At 39.7% G+C, this 18,243-nt stretch overlaps 1 protein-coding gene and 1 long non-coding RNA gene across 5 annotated transcripts in view; one reads left to right on the forward strand and one right to left on the reverse strand.

The window, feature by feature from the left end:
• The window catches only part of LOC128499871 (uncharacterized), a 374,046-nt gene that overhangs the window by 320,565 nt on the left and 35,238 nt on the right, over positions 1 to 18,243 (reverse strand). Inside the window, exon 1 of one of the 4 annotated variants that reach the window (XR_008354819.1) lies at positions 16,988 to 17,008. The exons of 1 other annotated variant lie outside the window; for it this stretch is intronic. This is a non-coding gene — a long non-coding RNA (uncharacterized LOC128499871). Of the gene's footprint in view, positions 1 to 4,332; positions 4,346 to 8,291; positions 8,326 to 16,987; positions 17,009 to 18,243 lie in introns of those variants that run through there. 2 more of the 4 variants (XR_008354820.1, XR_008354822.1) reach the window with 2 other exon arrangements.
• EXTL2 (exostosin like glycosyltransferase 2) lies at positions 168 to 8,870 on the forward strand. Its single transcript, XM_053468831.1, has 4 exons — positions 168 to 487; positions 3,976 to 4,385; positions 5,242 to 5,312; positions 8,326 to 8,870. Exons 2-4 carry the CDS (start codon positions 3,986 to 3,988, stop codon positions 8,815 to 8,817), a joined length of 963 nt encoding a protein of 320 aa, XP_053324806.1. The 5' UTR covers positions 168 to 487; positions 3,976 to 3,985; the 3' UTR covers positions 8,818 to 8,870.

The following is an 18,243-nucleotide window of genomic DNA, read 5'->3' on the forward strand; positions in this document are numbered from 1 at the left end:
AGGTCAGGAGGGGGAAGGTAGATTACAGTCTCACGATAGAGATAAACATCCTTATGGATAGTGTATCCATAGTCTAACTTCATATTAGTAGATTTTGCATAGATGAGTAGGTAGGTTCTTCAGAATTTGCCCTAATATATTCTCTTCTAATTTTTTTTTTTTTTAAAGTTGAGTGCTTCTTATATTCTAAGGAATACGGTAATCCTTCTTTACAGCAGACAGGGACATGTAATCCGAGTAGTGCCTGGAGAGGCATACACTGGAAGCAGCAGAGCATTGTGGGAATGCTGTTGCAGGAAATCCATGCAGTGAATGTGTTTAGATGTTGGTCTCTAACTGTTTCTAACTTTATATCCTCATGGAATATTTAATTCTACTTCCCAATTGATCACATTCCTCCTGGATGCTGGGAGAGAGAATCTGGGGGCAACTTTTAAATAAGTTAGGATTTTCAGATGTGATTTCCATTCATCGTTGTTGTAAAAAGGTAAGGAGGCTGAATCGATTTTACCATTTATTTGGGGTAACATCAATTTTTAATCTTGCACAATTAATCTATTGTATTAGCCATTAGTTTTTGTGTGTGATTGTTTAAACAAAAATGAAAAATAATTCTAATAAACAATAATGTAGTACAGTTTTGCAAAGTAATATATTTTTAATTTTAAAGTAAATGAATAAAAAGTGCAAATACAAAAATAATGTAGGGGTGTTTATTGTGGTTTCCCTTTTAATTTCTGCATACAGTAAATTACTTTATATATCTGGTGGTCAGATGAGTTAACTAAATTGTGAACAAGCATACTAGTTCTATTTCTATGCCTTAAATTTGAGGCTTATAACAATGGAGTTATGGTGGTAGCTTCCAATACATCCAGTTATTTGCTTACGTTGTGCCTATCAGATTATTTTTTTTTAATCACGGAACGGACCATGGTAGAACCAGATCCCCTGAAGATTTTTTTGTGAGAGAGGTGTAGTAGCCTTGGGGCTACTCTCTCTCTTTAACAACAGTGCCAGTGGTCCTTCCCTGTGCAGGAAGAGCCAAGTATTTCAGGCCTTCTAACTGAGGAGTGGAGTAAGGGGGTCACATATTCCTTCGGGAACTGCGAACCCAGAACCCCATTTTGCCAGTTGCCAAATTTTTCACAAAGAGAAAAATAATTCACAGAACCTTCTAAGAATAAGTAGAAAATCAATTACCCTATGGAGTTAGTGATGAATATACTCAAATTCAATTATTATTATTATTTTTTTGTCTATTTGACATACTACTTTTAGTAGGTGATTGTGTTTATGTTCCTGCAAAAACATATTGTGGTTTAACTTTTTTATCCTTGCATACGCTATCATGTAACCATGTGAGAGTTCTTCTTTATATCCAATCAGATGGGTTTAAAAAACCAATTTTAAGCGTATTTTTTTCTTTAGCTAAGAAAGATAAAAGTTGTTAATACGAGGACTTGCCAAGTCAAGAACATACATTGTAAACAAACATATTGATACAAAAAAACGTCAATATCTCCAGTCAAATATTGACCTGCATTTTAAATGTATCAATGAAGGAAACTTGCTATGGTATATGTAATCCTTCTATATTATATAATAATCTATGGCAATAAAGCTTTAGTTTGTCCTTTTTGCATACATGGCCACAGTCATTTAAATCCTTGAGGCACATTAACATATTATAATGTATTAATATAGCACCTTGATATTCCACAGTGTTGTACAATGGGCAAATGGGACATAACAAAAAGGCATCAAATAACAATTTGTACTATATTATTAATATTTATATATAGCGCCAACAAACTACACAGCGTTTCTTACAATACATATGTTCAAGCCAAATGGCAAAACTAGAATTCAAAGACTATAACAAACCGAGACAGTCATCAAAGAGTTTAGTACTCTTTGAAATGGTACCTGTGTGGTTATTCCTATCTGAGCCAGCAAATGACACCGGCAGGTGTTCCCTAGGAGAAATGCCTAGAAGCACTTGAGTCATTCTGAAAATGTTTTCTTTTTTTGCACATTAGAAAACTAATCAAACTCCAAACTTCGCTTTTGTGAATTGGATGTTTTAGATGTTCTTCTCAAATGAGTCACTAGAGGGCGCTCACAATTACCAATTGTTTAAAAATTACCAATGTTTAAGTATTTTAATCTTCCTAATCCCAGATGACATGTATTGTTTTGGCACAAATAAAAATGCTTAACTGCTTTACTGGGATACCAAAACAATTCCTGCTAGGTTGCTGCAGAGATCCATGGCTGGTCATGGGTTCATATAGAATCATTTGATCTGAAGCAATGACAGCCTGAGTGTATTTTAGGAGGAAGTGGGTACATGTATATGTGACTATACTACCCCTTTAATGATGAAGTGGAAAAACTTCCTATAAATCAATCATAGGTTCCATTTATTCCACCAATGCAACATATAAGAAACAGACATGGATACAACATCTGCTGCAGAATCTATTATGTGTCTAGTCAGGAGTGGGTATGAAACCTTTAAGGCCTATTGTTAGAGAGACATTAAATAGAAATGCATGCTCGGCGGCCAGGACATAATAGTGGAGGTATTTCTTAAGGATGCTAAACAATAAATTATATGGATAGGACCCCACAAATAAATGTTGCATGATTATGGCATTATTGCATAGCCTTAGTGAAATTAATTGTATTAGAATTTTTTTTCTAATTAACCTAGGCCAGTTTCCTTAATACTTTTTGCACTGGATTTTAGATATCATGTAAAATAGTGCCATTTTACCCTACAAGAATAAAAATTTATATTTTAGACCATTTAAAGTTAACACCTTACCTTTTAAGTGGAAAATGTATATAGCTGTATTGCTCTGAGAGAAGATACTTTATTGGCCCAACATTGAAATAGACAAAAAGTCACAATAGCTTTCTGGAACTTAAAATAATATTTTCTAAACAAGACTTGCATCTTTTCTTTTTGATAGACATGTCCCCTTTCCGTCTTCATTTATGGGATGGGGGAGTCCCATCTCATTATCTTATTGTTTTTAGATGTCGTCTCACAAGTTATTTTTTTTTTGTTTTTTTTTTACAAAAAAATATTTATGTATTCCTTCTATTCTGGGGATTATATGAAGTTTTAAAATTATCAACAAAAGAATTCCCAAACATTTTCTTTTGTATTATACCCAATTACAGCACGATTGTCATTTAAGTATATTTTAACTCTAACTTTTTCTACAATATATGGCATTCCTGTGTTTCCTAAGAATGCCGTACTGATTATCTATAATTTTTAAGGAAAAAAATATATTCCCAAAGCAACCGAATCAGAGCGTTAAGACACCCTAATGTGTATTACATACGATATACTTGCATCTTTACTATTCGGATATTGACGACAGCTGATCCAATCAGAGGAGCTCTCTGAAAATGAGGTACAGTCTGTGGATATATACCTAACATCTTGGGTATAATACGCACCTGTATATAATACAAAGGTACAAATCTACCCTACATTTTTATACATGTGTATAATATGTACCCATAACTCCAGCTTCACATACTCGTGTTTACATATACTGATACTTACACATGTACACACTTATCACTTCCATTGTGGTCCAGCAAGTGGTGACGGGTCTGGTGGTGTGCTCCTTCGCAGTCCACATGCAGGCTGAGTCTGAGCGCCAGGAAATGATGTCATATGCCAGCACTCGGTCAGCGTGGTCACACACTGCAAAAGTTTGAGCATATCATACAGCCATAGCGCGCATCCCGGACGGAGCCACTTGTACGTCATTTATCAGCCGCTGGCCAGGACAGGTTTTGATCCAAAGTCCATACTTTATAATATAGTTAAATCTGTAAATTGAAAGTTGTGTTGTTTTTTTTTTTATTTATTTTTTTTTTATTTGTGTATACAGACCTATGTATTTTGGACCTTACCCTGAAAGTATCCTCGTTTTTTTTTAACAGATTCCTGAGGATGATGATGAAGCTGAGGATGCGGCGTGTATCCTGTGCCGTCCTCATCCTGCTGCTGCTTCTACTAGGTACCCTTGCGGCCCTGTTGCCAGCTGCTTATGATGAAGGTGTCCTGGGTGTCCGTAGGGCAGCGCCATACTCTGACCTGTCCAATGAAGATTCCTTTACTCTCATCATGCAGACTTACAATAGGACGGATCTCCTGCTTAAGATGCTGAACCACTACCAGGCTGTTCCACGGGTCAGCTGCATTGTAGTGGTTTGGAATAACGTGGGGCAGGACCCTCCCCAAGAGTTGTGGGAGAGTCTGGGGCCTCATCCTGTGCCTGTCTTTTTTAAGAAACAGACTGCGAACCTCATGAGGAACAGATTACAGAAATTTCCAGAGATAAAAACTCAAGGTGAGGCATCAAGGAAAGATTTTTACTGGCGAGCCACAAGCTTAACTGCTTTTTCTTTTTCCATTGCTCTGTTTGGTAGCTGCCAATCAGCACTAGAACATATTTCCCAAGTGTCCTTTTCTTTTGGACCCAAATCCCTCTGTCCTCTAGGCCCTACATTAATCATAGTGTTCTATAGCCCTGAAAATACCAATGATATGATTACAAAGTTTTGTAAGTAGAATACATTATTCTTCCTAGAAACATCTTATACATGGCAATCAGTAGGTCTCAACTGCATGTAAAAATGTCTTGATAAAGCCCTGCCTCTAGTAATGCCTGTATCCGCACCCCTAACACCAAAGTACCCCATTTGAACACTTAAAATATTGGGAAGTGTGCTTTGATGCAAAGTGGTTAAAGTGATCCAGTCAACCTAGAAACCAATGGAACGTTCCAGCTAACTTCACCGTCTTTACAATTCTGTACCAGAGCTGGTTGTTATACAAGATCCCAAAGTATTTATTATTTATTTATACAGAGAAACCTGCCTCCTTCCTATCCTATACGGGGCAGGAATAGGATGCCTTCAGTGCGGCTTACCTGAGTAGTTCCCAACATTTAAATAATCATGGGACAAATCATCACTATATAATTTCTGCAAACGCTTTAGGTTGTGAAGAGCTGTTCTCCGCCCCTATCGAGCTCCATATTCTTCTTTCTGCACTGAACAGATGTCTCTTCGCATTAACTTTCATCTAACAAACACAATGGATATCTGCACACTGCTTTGTATCTTTGGAGAGCGCAGGCAATGAATGGATGTCTGTGCACGTAATGTGGTATTAATTCCTAAGATATCCCATTTGTATTACAGCTGTGCTAATGATGGATGACGACACGCTTGTTAGTGCTTACGACGTTTCCTTCGCCTTTTCAGTCTGGCAGGTAATTAATGTAGACTTTCTTTTTACTGGGAGTGCATAATCTGCATCAATAATCCTACTCATTAAGCATTATATGAATAATTAAACCCAATGACCAGGGAATGGGCTGTACATTTATTCCTGCCACTTGTTGAGGAGTTGTTTAGTTGCAGGCTGCTCACTGGGAAGGTAGTCAAGACATCTGCTCAAAGAAAGGTGATTTATAGAGACAATAATATTCTAATCACCCTTTAGAAAGCTCAAAGAGGAACTAATGCCTTCACTGCTTTAGCATAATCCTAATTTTTAAAAGCTACCTATAATTTGAGCTTTTAGTTTTTCATTCATTATAATTGTTTTAGAGAGATTTGGTTTATAATCAAGGGACTGTTTTACCACAGTGAAGCCAACATTCAAGAAACATCTCAAAACCCACTTCTTCAGAGAAGCATACCATGTTAGCTGCTAGAACTTCCTTGTCATTGATACGACCACCGCACTACCTCTCACCCTTTCTCTGAGCCTTATGTTTGCCTCCCCATTCCCTCAAGATTGCAAGCAGGACTCTCTCCACCCAATGCATCGGGTTGTCTTAGTCTGTCAATTCTTTCCTTGTCATACTTTAATATATGTATTGTATTAAGCACTGCGTAAATTGTTGGTGCTATATAAATAAAAGATACTAATACATCTGAGGCTGAAATTAGTTACACCAATGAGCTATAACATTATGACCACTAACAGGTGAAGTGAATAACACATCATCTTGTTATCATGGTGCCTGTCAGTGGGTGGAATATATTAGGAAGCAAGTGAACATTTCATCCTCAAAGTTGATATGTTAGAAGCAGGGAAAAATAGCCAAGTGTAGGGATCTGAGCGACTTTGACAAGGACACAATTGTGAAGGCAAGATGACTGCAGCTCTTGTGGGGTGTTCCCGGTCTGCAGTGGTTAGTACCTGTGTTCTGAGGAAAGAAAAAGTGGTGAACCGCTGATAGGGACATGGGCTGCCAAGGCTCATTGATGCACGTGGGGGGCAAAGACTGGTCCGTGTGGTCAAATCCAACAGACAACCTACTGTAGCTCAAATTGGTGAAAAAGTTATTGCTGGTTCTGATAGAAAGGTGTCAAAACACACAGTGCATCGCAGTGTGTTGTGTATGGGGCTGTGTAGAGCCAGCCCATTCAGGGTGCCTGCGCTGACCCCTGTTCACTGCCGAAAGCACCTACAATGGGCACATGAGCATAAGAACTGGACCATGATAAAATAGAAGAAGGTGGCCTGGTCTGATGAATCACGTTTTCTTTTACATCACGTGGATGGCCGGGTGCGTGTGCATCGCTTACCTGGAGAACACATGGCACCAGAATGCATCCATGGAGGCCCCACCCCGCAACTTACAGGACTTGAAGGACCTGGTGCTAATGTCTTGGTGCAAATACCACAGCACAGGTTTAGAGGTCTAGTGGAGTCCATGCCTCGAAGGGTCAGGGCTGTTTTGGCAGCAAAAGGGGGACCTACACAATATTTGGCAGGTGGTCATAATGTTATGGTTGATCTGTGTATATATTATGCACTGACTTGTATACCCGTCATACACATTACGTGCACTTTACTCTCTTTCTGTGTTGGTCTGCTGCCTATTTATAAAAGGTTGATTGTGTCCAGAATAAAACTGGAATTTAGTTATTACCAGCTAATACAAGATCTGGAATGAAATGGTCTATAGACAGAGTATTATGTGAGATACTAAATAACCTTACAATGTTGTAATTGATTGACATTGTTTTATTGTATCTGTGTTAATAAAGTCAAAAAGACTTTCTCGGTTTCTCCCTTTCTTTCTCCTTTCCTCTCCCTTTTTTTTTTTTTCTCTCGTCCTTGTTTTGAATTCTTTCTTCTTTCTGATCATTTTCCTTCTCTCCTTTTTTCCTTTATCCTTTCTTTTTTTCCTAGTTCCTTATCTCACTCACTCTCCCCTTTTTCTGTCCCCTGTCTGTTTACTCTCCTCCACTAGTATCTCTGCTCTTTCTTTTCTCTCCCCCAGCTCTTTTATCTGCTTCTTTCATCTGTCCATCTTGCTCTCCCTCTTTTTACATCTCCTCCCAATCTTTCTCTTTTTTTGTCTGTCACTCTTTCTTCTCTTCTTCCACAGGAAAATAGCCCTTTCAAAAATTCATTTTGACCCTTTGACTTAGGCATGGACAGACTGTAGCATTTATTCTTTCTTTTTTTGTGTGCGTGGTATACACACGTACACTAGTGCTTCTCACAGACTGTGTTCCTGCGTTCGGTCCCCATTAACATCAGTATTATAATTGTTTATTGACAACCCACTGTACATACAGAACATGATGGATGGTCCTAACATACATACACCCAATGCATTACATAACATAATTGGACCTACAGAAACAAAAAGTGAGAATGGTCCTGCTCAAATGAGCTTACAAATCAGAAACTGTAGGGTTTGAATTTGGGGAAGCTAATACTGTTAACTCTGTTTGCCTTAAATTAAATGTTTAGTTCCTACCAACTACTACATAGTATATCAATGATTTTGGATCTCCAAATTAAGCTATATGATTTGAATTTATCACTTTAGTTTGTGTGTCTCATGTGTTTCTTCTTTTAAAGAATATTCCTCTGGGTAACGTTTCATTATCAAGTGTTGAAGTCTATCCTGCACATTTGAAAAACTCAACATGAGAAAAACAGGTTTTCTTCCGGCTTCAAACTGTTAGAAGAAATGTGTTCTGCTGTCTGATAAACTCTGTGTTCCCTTTTGATAAACAAGTTAATTCAGAAATTTTTCAGTATTTAAAATGAGCAGAAGACCGAGGCAGCCAATCAGAAGCGTGTTGAATGCCTTTTAAACATGGCAGTACATTTGAAAAATAGGATGAATTACCTACACACCTGCAATAACACTGCATTGTTTAGAAACTAAACAGTGTATTTCAAGGAACTTTTTAATAGTAGAGCATAGCATTCATACAATGTTTTTTTTTCTTTTTTTTTTTTTTTTATAGCAATTCCCTGATCAAATTGTGGGTTTCGTGCCAAGGAAACATGTCTCATCCTCATCTGGGATATACAGCTATGGCAGCTATGAGTTGCTGGCTTCAGAAACTGGACATGGGGACTTCTACTCCATGATACTTATTGGGGCTGCCTTTTTCCACCGTCGTTACTTGCAGCTCTTTGAACAATTGCCAACTCCAGTCCATGACATGATAGACCAGACACAAAACTGTGATGATATTACAATGAATTTCTTGGTTGCAAACCATACTGGGAGACCATCGGGTGTGCTGGTCAAACCTACAGACATGAGGAACCTAGAAAAGGAGGCAGGGAGTGGGTACACGGGGATGTGGCATCGTGCTGAGCACCTTCTGCAGAGATCTTACTGTCTTAACAAGCTGGCTCAAATTTATGGCAAAATGCCCCTAAAATATACCTGCATAATGATTACGCAATTTGGCTTTCCTCACTATGCTAATCACAACTCTAAGACATAGTAACGTATGAAAGGATACCAATTAACACAATAACCTTGGAGAACGACTTTATTGCAAACTGATGCATGTTTCATGGACCTCTGTTTGCTAACCAGAAGCCATGAGTCACATTAGGATGGTGGAAGCATCCTGGATAAAGTCTGATATTTGCATATAAAATATATGAAAGACATGCCAGCTTTATTTTCCCACAAACAATGCTTAGTGATGGCCAAAGCCTGGTGCTTTGCTACCATTTTCTTTTAGAATAATCCGTCCTCGATTCATAAGGTGCTAAGAATCCGCATGCAAAACAGTCTTAGAAAACTTTTTAACTGTACCACACCAATACAATGTGTCGGACACTTAAAATTCAAGTTTGGCTTTCCTGTTTCAAGACCTTGGGGACAATCTATGAAAATACTGTCAACGCAAATATTTCTGTTGGTAAAATGCATTGCTACATCATGTGAAACCATTCTCACAGCACAAATTGTGTGTCCGTTATGCAAATGAGCCAGGGAACTGCCAAATTCAGCCACGTGTGGTTGTGTATTGACTTGTGTTAAAACCACATAGGTCTACTGCAAGCCGCAAGTGCCAAAAGAAGTATTTTATAGCATACATTTGTATAATAACTGGATCATTTTATTCATATGCCTTTGTTTTGTTTTTACTACATTGCACTATTACGTAGTGGATCAAGGAATGTTAACAAGCATGGTACTTGAAAGGACAAATTTAATTTAGAACTGATTAATTGTATGTTTTGTTTAGATGTTCGTATAGTTATTATAAAAGTAAAGTGCAACACCTGCAAGGGAGAGGATTCAAAAACAACATACCACAGATAAAGACAAGAGTTGATAAGATGTGCCTCCTCACACGTTGTTTCAGTATATCAGCGATATAAGCTAAGAACTGTTCAGATCTGTTATTAAAAAATTGATGTATACATACATTTGTGTGTCAGTCTTTATGAGTTAAGTGTTTGAGTCACTGGCTTTATGAATTAGCTTAGAAACTGAATCATATTATTTTTAAAACCTTGTTTTCTTCCTACTGTCCCGCATGTGCAATTACATCTCATGCCAGCAGAGGGCACTGTTGCTTAAACAGAGTTCTGATTTTGGAGCATGTTCGCTATCTCCGTTTTGCAGCAATGTGTAGTTTGTGCAAAGGCTTGGTTTTGTGGTGAAAAATGTGGCTTATCCCCATCCATGCCGCCTTTCCAGATGTGTGTATTATAAACTACAGTTAATTGGCCGTTATACCACATCGATATCAATAAGAACATTACTGTACCCAGAACGTTATCTGCGCCCAACGGTCACCTGCAAGACCTCCTGCTCCAAATGGTGACTCGTCCGGGAAATGACTGGCCTCGTTCTGTGTAGTGCAGTGTTGATAAAAGCCGTATTTGCTTATTTAATGTACATTATGTTTTCTCTGTTATTATGTCAGGTATTCCTCTGCTACCCAAAAACCGCCATTGTATCTCTATAGGCAGAGGAAGGAGGTATGGGGGCAATTCCTTTTGGGCTTCTCTGACAGGAGTATTTTGTGCATTTTTCTCTAATTCTACATAAACCCTCAAAGCAACTAACATATGCATGCATTTAAAGCATAACCGTTCTGTTGTCCACTGAGCATTCTATGTAGTTCCTTTGAGTGAAAGAGTGTAGGAAAAAAGCCAACTCAGGGCTGGAGTAACCAAGGAGCAGATGGAGCAAACTGCTCCAGGACTCTGGAATGGCAATGGCCCAGAGTCCCCATCCTGTAGTAGATCTACTAACCTGAGCTGCTCCACGGCTGTCATAAACCGTGCTGTCTGTGAGATCTACATTAATGTGAGCGACCATCAGACACAGGCAGAGAGCTCTACAGCAAGTGCCTAGTTATTTTCCACCTCTGTGTTGTGTGACGTATGTTATATTTAATATACATGAGACTTCTACAAAATGTTTTTCTTCATTTCTGGCCCATTCATTTTTGGACAACAAATTTAATTTCAATCAAAATTCAGATGGCTTTTTTTGTTTCGGATACTATTATTATTATTATTATCCTTTATTTATATAGCGCCAACAGTTTACGCAGCGCTTAATACAATACATAAATTCAAGGGATATGACAAGACAAGAATTGACAGACTAAGACAAACCGATACATTTGGTGGAGAGAGCCTTGCTCGCAAGCTTACAATCTAGAGGGAAATGGAGTGACAAACATAAGGCATAGAGAAAGGGTGAGAGGTATTGTGGTGGGAGTATCGATGACAAGGAAGTTCTAGCAGCTAAGATGGTATGCTTCTCTGAAGAAGTGGGTTTTAAGATGTTTCTTGAATGTTGGGAGGGAGGGTGAATGCTGAAGGCTCCTTGGGAGTAGATTCCAGAGATATGGGGCAGCTCGAGTGAAATTTTGTAGACGGGAAAAGGAAGAGGTGATGAGTGAGGAGGAGAGCCTTAGCCCATGGGAGGAACGTAGGGATCGAGTAGGAGAGTATTTGCTAATGAGGTCAGAAATGTACGGAGGAGCAGTATTATGGATGGCCTTATATGTCACTACCAGGATCTTAAATTTAATTCTAAAGGTAATTGGGAGCCAGTGGAGGGTTTCACAGAGGGGGGAAGCAGAAGAGGAGCGACGTGCAAGGAAGATGAGCCTAGCAGCGGCATTAAGGATAGACTGTAGAGGAGAGAGTCGAGACAGTGGAGTGCCAACCAGAAGAGTGTTGCAGTAGTCAAGACGGGAAATGATAAGGGAATGAACCAGGGTTTTTGTGGATTCTTGGGTGAGGAATGGGCGGATACGAGAGATGTTTTTTAGGTGCAAGCGGCAGGATCTGGCGAGGGACTGAATGTGATGGATGAAGGAGAGGTTTGAGTCAAGGATGACCCCAAGGCATCGGGCCTGGTTAGTAGGAGAGATAGTCGTGTTGTTAATGGTGATAGAGAATTCAGGTAGTGGAGTGGAGATGGGGGGAGGGAAGATAATGAGTTCAGTTTTAGAAAGATTAAGTTTCAGGTAGTGTTGTGACATCCATGAAGAAATAGCAGACAAGCAATTTGTAATACGGGACAGGAGAGATGGAGAGAGATCAGGAGAAGACAGAAAAATATGGAACGCTTCACGAATTTGCGTGTCATACAAATGTTTCCACTCGCTTTCATACATTCTCTTCACAATAAATTTTTTCTGTACAATTCCATAGACAGTGCTTGGCTTTGACATATAGAATCCAGCTTTAGAGAGATTTGGAATTGTACAGTTAGGTGCCAGATACCTGGCCGCTGGCATTTCTCCAGACCTTCCTATGGGAAACAGGCATTCTTTTGCGTATAATCAGCAATACACAATCAGAGCATACTTTGTTAGCAGATAGGGAGATAAGATTTTTAAACACAAATGTTTAAGAACATGCTGATCAAAAACTGTCAATTTAATGTAAACTTCCACATACTTTTTAAGTGGAAAGACTATTAGAATGCATCTGGAAAGTTTCTTAAGGCTAAGGGCTTTATTTGGAATAACAAATGGTGGAATAACTAGAGGCATCAGTTTGGGAGACATATTTACAAACATAGTATTTCATAAGTATAAATACAAATGAAGAATCCAATAATTGCTTTTGAAAACAGTGGGGTTTAAAAAAAATATTTTAGAAGGGGATTCTTAATTGGTGTTTACTCCTTTACTCCTAGTAGTAACCATTATCTAGGGTACTATATTGATGGAATTCCCCCGTGTTTTGTGGTAACGTGTGCTACCAGCACTAGAACTTATTGGTTGTTTCCGAGAGGGGAGATCCCACCACTATGTAAGACTGTGTGGTTAGGGGATCCCACAGTTAGCAGAAGAGGGAACTAGATGCAGCAAATCTTTTAAAAAAATTTAGTGAAATCAGGAAGTAATCTAAGAACTAACACTGGGACTCCCAATTCCCCATTCTTAATGAATTTATGATTATTATGCTAGCCGTTACTGCGAACCTATCTAGTAAACAAATACCATAAACCTGCTCTCACCTGCTGTCTTTCAAATAAAGGGAAATTGTGCGCTGTTCATTATTATCATATAGTACAAAACTGCTAATAGCCAAAAAGCCACATTTCAGAAGAAAGAAGAAAAATACCATTCTGCTGGTCCTCTAGATTGTAAGCTTGCGAGCAGGGCTCTTTCCACCGAATGTATCGGTTTGTCTTAGTCTGTCAATTCTTGTCATATCCCTTGAATTTATGTATTGTATTAAGCGATGCGTAAATTGTTGGCGCTATATAAATAAAAGATAATAATAATTAATAATAATATTTAATCAACATGCTAAAGCTTGCAATTAATGTTTTGTCTAGCAGGAACCGTACCTTTTGAAGTGAAAGTTGTAATCATTTTGGCATGAGTGCTTAAAAGCTGTCAGCCATCATATTAATTGTGCTTCCACAATGGGTGTAGCATTACATGCTGGCTAAAGATTGTCATCATGAAACAAATGGGGGGCTCCAGTTACCCAGTGATATTGGTTATTATGAAAAATAGAATTGTTTCAGGTTCACAGCTGCCTTTTAATGTGAATATGACCTCTGCATTCTCACTGATAATGAAGCAAGAATTTAATCCAAGCCATAAAACTGCAGGCTGGCTAAAATCCCCCCACCTTTGTAGATAAATATTATCTATTAGGGATGTTGCAATCATGAAACAATCTGAGGGCAAAAGTTGTCAATTTATCTGTGCAACATCCAGGGGAGGGCTGGCAGCCTACGGCCTGGGGGGCAAGTCTAGTCAAGTGGCCCATTGCGCCACCGAATCAGCCCACCATCCATGCCCATCTTTTCCGGATTTTCTAACACATGTTGATGTAATGTGATGGGATTGGGAGTACGTCAGTACACTAAAAAAAGTCATCATACACGGGACGCCTGAAGCCATAATTTAACACGACTAATCCTTTTTAATAAAATATGCAGATTGAAATAGATTAAATAACACAAAACCTTCAGTGTTCTGCTTACTGCTTTCTGGCCCTAGGAAGTTCTGTCCTTTAAAATGACTATAGTTCAATTTATTCCCACAGAAAGTAAAGTGCCAAGAAACAGATAATCAAATACACACCAGGACAGGCTCTGCCACACCGACACGCCAAACACACACACACACCAAGACAAGCTCTACCACACCGACACTCAAACACACACCAGGACAGGCTCTGCTATACCAACAGCCAAACACACACACCAGCACAGGCCCTGTCACACTGACACCCAGACACACACACCAGGGTGTGCTCTGACACCCACCAGACGGTCTAAGCTACAACAATAATAATTTTAAAAAAGTATTTTCTACACTGCTTTGTCGTTGACCCCCCTTTTAGTGTTTTTGCCCCCTTTTGTGTAATTGCCCCAGTTGCTACCCTTGCGTATTGATGCCAGCAGCATAGATAAAATGCACTGCAGTATGGCGGATGTATATCTGACTAGTTTGTTCCTTGAGTCTATACATCCCCCAAACTGCAGGGCAGCATTTTCTCTGGGCTGGTGAGCAGAATGTAAAAGCTATATGTGTCCTGGAAAACATGGCCAATGCAGTCACCCTAATGCGCCCACACCCTTGTTTATTGCCCCCAGCTAGCCCCACATTGTATATTTATCTCACCACCCTGCCCCCGTTTAGTACTGATTTATGTGATGCCCCAGCCAGCACCCTCTCCTGAATTAGTGCCCCCTTAGCACCCAGATCACTCACAGGATCTGCCCAACGCCCAGAATTGAAGCATAGGACTTCCCACCTTTGCCCCCAAACAACCTGCCTCTGGTATCCTCAAACAGCCTCCCTGTGCAATGCTTTCCCCCCACTTACACATCCATGCAATCACACACGTATTCATTCATTCATTCATTAATTCATTCATTATTCACAAACATTCATTCACTTATTCATATATTAATTTCCTCATTTACAGATACTAATTTTACTAATCATTTACTCATTCATTCACTCATTGACAGATACTCATTCATACAACCTCCCCACCCCCTTACCTGAACTGCAGATCCCTCTGTGCCACTGACAGACTTCTGCAGGAGCCGCTGCATCCCTCTGCATTCTTTTCTTGTACCGCTCGGGAAAGCAGGAACGGAGCAGAGTCATGTGACGTGACAATGTTTTCCTGCTTGTCCTGGGTGGAATAAGAGGCGCTGCTCGCACAGCGAGCAACGCACAGGTATGTGGCAGGTCCTCTGTGGAAGTGATCATGGGGGTTGCGACCCCTGCGATCATGGTTAATGCAGGCTTTTGTCCCGCATTAAAGACAGCCATGGCGGTCGTGCAGCCACATTGGCCACTTGACCGTCCGTTTTATTAATATTTAGGGCTGCCTGGGGGGCAATTGCCCAGCCCGCCCCTGACAACATCTTAAATAATTATATATTGCCTATCCCATCTCATGAGGACTGCTGGTGGACCAAAGGTTATCTGTCAATGTAAATACTGTATTAGCCAGTACATGTGTAAATGCCAATAGCAAAGTACAATGCTAACCCATTCTCTCCTAGGAGTTAACCTATGCCATTAATGGCTGGAACAGAATTAGCAGGAAAACCCCCAAAGTTTCCATAAAGTCATCTGCACACTTCTCCGTTTTCTATAATCCCAGTAAGATACAGTAAATCACAGTTGTGTGTGTACTCTGCGGTTGTGAAGAGAGTTCTATACAACAATGATTTTATTAAGCACATTTTGTTGTGATATGTAAATATATATATATATAAAATGTAAATGGGTGAAGCCGTATTAGTCCAGTAGACATGATGTCAAAAAACAGAGTATTGCAGAGTATGTGGTAATACCTTTTTTATTGGACTAACATAATATTTAAAAGACAAGCTTTCGAGAGTTATCCTCCCTTCATCAGGTCCGAAGCAATACTGATCAACATGATAGAGGTTAGAACTTAAAACAAGTGATGGTATTAGAGAAGGGTGGGGGGGGTTGAGTGGGGTGTCATAAATAATAGGTCTGGAGGTGAGAAATGCAGAGAGGTAGAGAGATAACCAAGGGAGAGAACAAATAAGCCTAGGGAAACCAATAACCACAGTAAAACATCAAAGATAATAACAGCAATTAGACACACATTGAACATTTAGTGTGTAAGGTAGTGGTAGTGTGTAAGGACACCAGAATCCACATTAAGTCCCTCTTTTATGGTGTTAAAATGTGTTATCATTTTCATCTCATGTTTTTCTTTCCTGAGAGTCTCTGAAATTTCCTTTGAGTACTTCAATTTTTAGGTTTTGGATGGAGTGATTATTCTGTGTGAAATGATGTCCTACTGGGGTGCAATATTTTTCTTCCTCATGGATGCTGAATGTTTTGTTGTTGTGACTGGCTGTGTTACTTTGCCAACATATATGTGACAGAGTAACCACATCGGCCATGTTTTTCAAGACACATATCATTTTTACATATTGCTGAACAGGCCAGATATAATTTTGCCTTTAAAGTGTTTGTACTAAAGACTTATTGTAGCCCCCCCCCCACCAAAACCCAGTCTAAAGTTACTATTTCTACTATTGCTGGCTCAAGACCATGGGAGTTGCAGAGTTAATGTTTTGTTGTGTAGTTGTGCATTCTGTGTAGTTGCGTGTAGTCGTGTGTAGTTGTGTACTCACTTTAGTCGTACTCACTTTCCCATGATATTTTACATACCAGACTGACTGAAAGTCATGGGAGCTGAAGTATTAACTAACCCTAGCTGCAATACATGTTTGAAATAAAAGTACCTTCTGTCTGCAGCATGCAAACTGTGTCTCTGCCCACGGATTCTGTGCCTACGAAGGAGCAGCTACGAAATGTGAAGGGGAGGAGTCAAGCTAGAAGAGTGGATGACAGAAGACTAAACCACCCAGAGGGGTGTACAGAATTAAATAAAATCATTTTTTGCTGACTACCAGATTTTTTTTCTCTGTCTAATCAACCAAGTCTAAACAGTCTACTGTTTCTTCCTTCCCCGCTTCTGTTGTTGCTCCAGTTGGCCTCTTTGAATTTCCAGGAGGCAAGTCCCCTCTCTTGCCTATCCTTGACCCCCCCTCCTAACATCTGAACTGTGTCAGTAAAAGGAGAAATATTACCCTGTGGGGCTTTATTGGGTTGACACTTACTGCTTGCATTTTCTTGGAGAACATTGCCAGACTTTTTTTTTATATAGAACAAGATTCCCCGGAACTTTGTATGAAGTGCTGCCAAACTATTCACATAAATAAGGCATTCCACAGCTGTGTCTGAAAAGATGTATGTCCTTTTTTATCAATAAACTGTCGTAGTTGAGTCTTTACAGCATGAATGGTTCTTGTCTGCTATGTTTCTCTAATGAAATAAAATTTAGATGGAAATACAATTTTCAGTCAAAGCATTTTCTGTGTATGTGCTTTTACAGAATTTTGGGATTCATTTTGTATATTTGGTTTATTTTTATAAATGTATGAACATTTTCTATAATAGTGATATGTAATGTGGTTTGCTCTGGTTTGCGTGGGCATGACCACGTGTCAGGAACCAGAGGGATTTGTATCAGCAACTTTTACACTTATTGCCATCTGGTAGCTTGGGGGGAGGGGGTCACTGGAATCTCTGCCTCCCCATGAATATGAGATCCTTATTTGTTCCCGAATCACCTGTAGCTCATCAGGTAATCAGGGGCCTTCAAACCAGGGGCTGCTCACGGCTTCAGTCTGTTATTTGTATTTTGTTTTCTGGTTGTCAACAACATTCATGTTCCTGTCTTCTGATTCGGCACCTTGTTTTGAATCCATTATTATACTGTTATTGACCTTGAACTGTACTTAGTCTATCCTTCAGTCTTATCCCCGTGGACTTCATTTCAACCTTTATTCTGTATGATCTCAGCTAGCCTGACCTCATTTGTATGTGCCAGTTACTGTTATACCTCCATGCCTGTAGATGGCACCTAAGAAGAAGTGCAAGGCTGCAGCAGACAGCCATCACTAACCAGTCACGAACTGGTTCCTGCACAGAGACTCCTGCTTAATCCGCTGTCAGCAGCCATCACACTTACGAGAGCCTTACTAGGACATTTTATGCAACTTTGCAAACAACTTGTCTGTGCAATCTTCCTCTCCAAACAGTGTGTCAGTGTCCCAAACAGCTTATCTGTGCCATCCGTGACCTCAAACAGCTTATTGGTACCCCTAAACAGCTTGTCTGCCCCAAACATCTGACCAGTGCCATCTTTACCCCAAACAGCCTTCTTGTGCCATCTTTGCCCTCAAACATTCTGCATGTGCCATCTCTACTCTCAAACAGCTTCCCTGTGCCATTTTTGTTACCAAGCAACTTGTCAGTGCCCCCAGACAACTGGTCAGTGCCCTAAACAGTTTGTGTGTGCCATCTTTGTCCCCAAACAGCTTGTCTGTGTTATCTTTGTCCCCA

This window comes from Spea bombifrons, chromosome 6 (genome assembly GCF_027358695.1).
Source record: "Spea bombifrons isolate aSpeBom1 chromosome 6, aSpeBom1.2.pri, whole genome shotgun sequence".
NCBI classification, from domain to species: Eukaryota; Metazoa; Chordata; class Amphibia; order Anura; family Pelobatidae; genus Spea; species Spea bombifrons.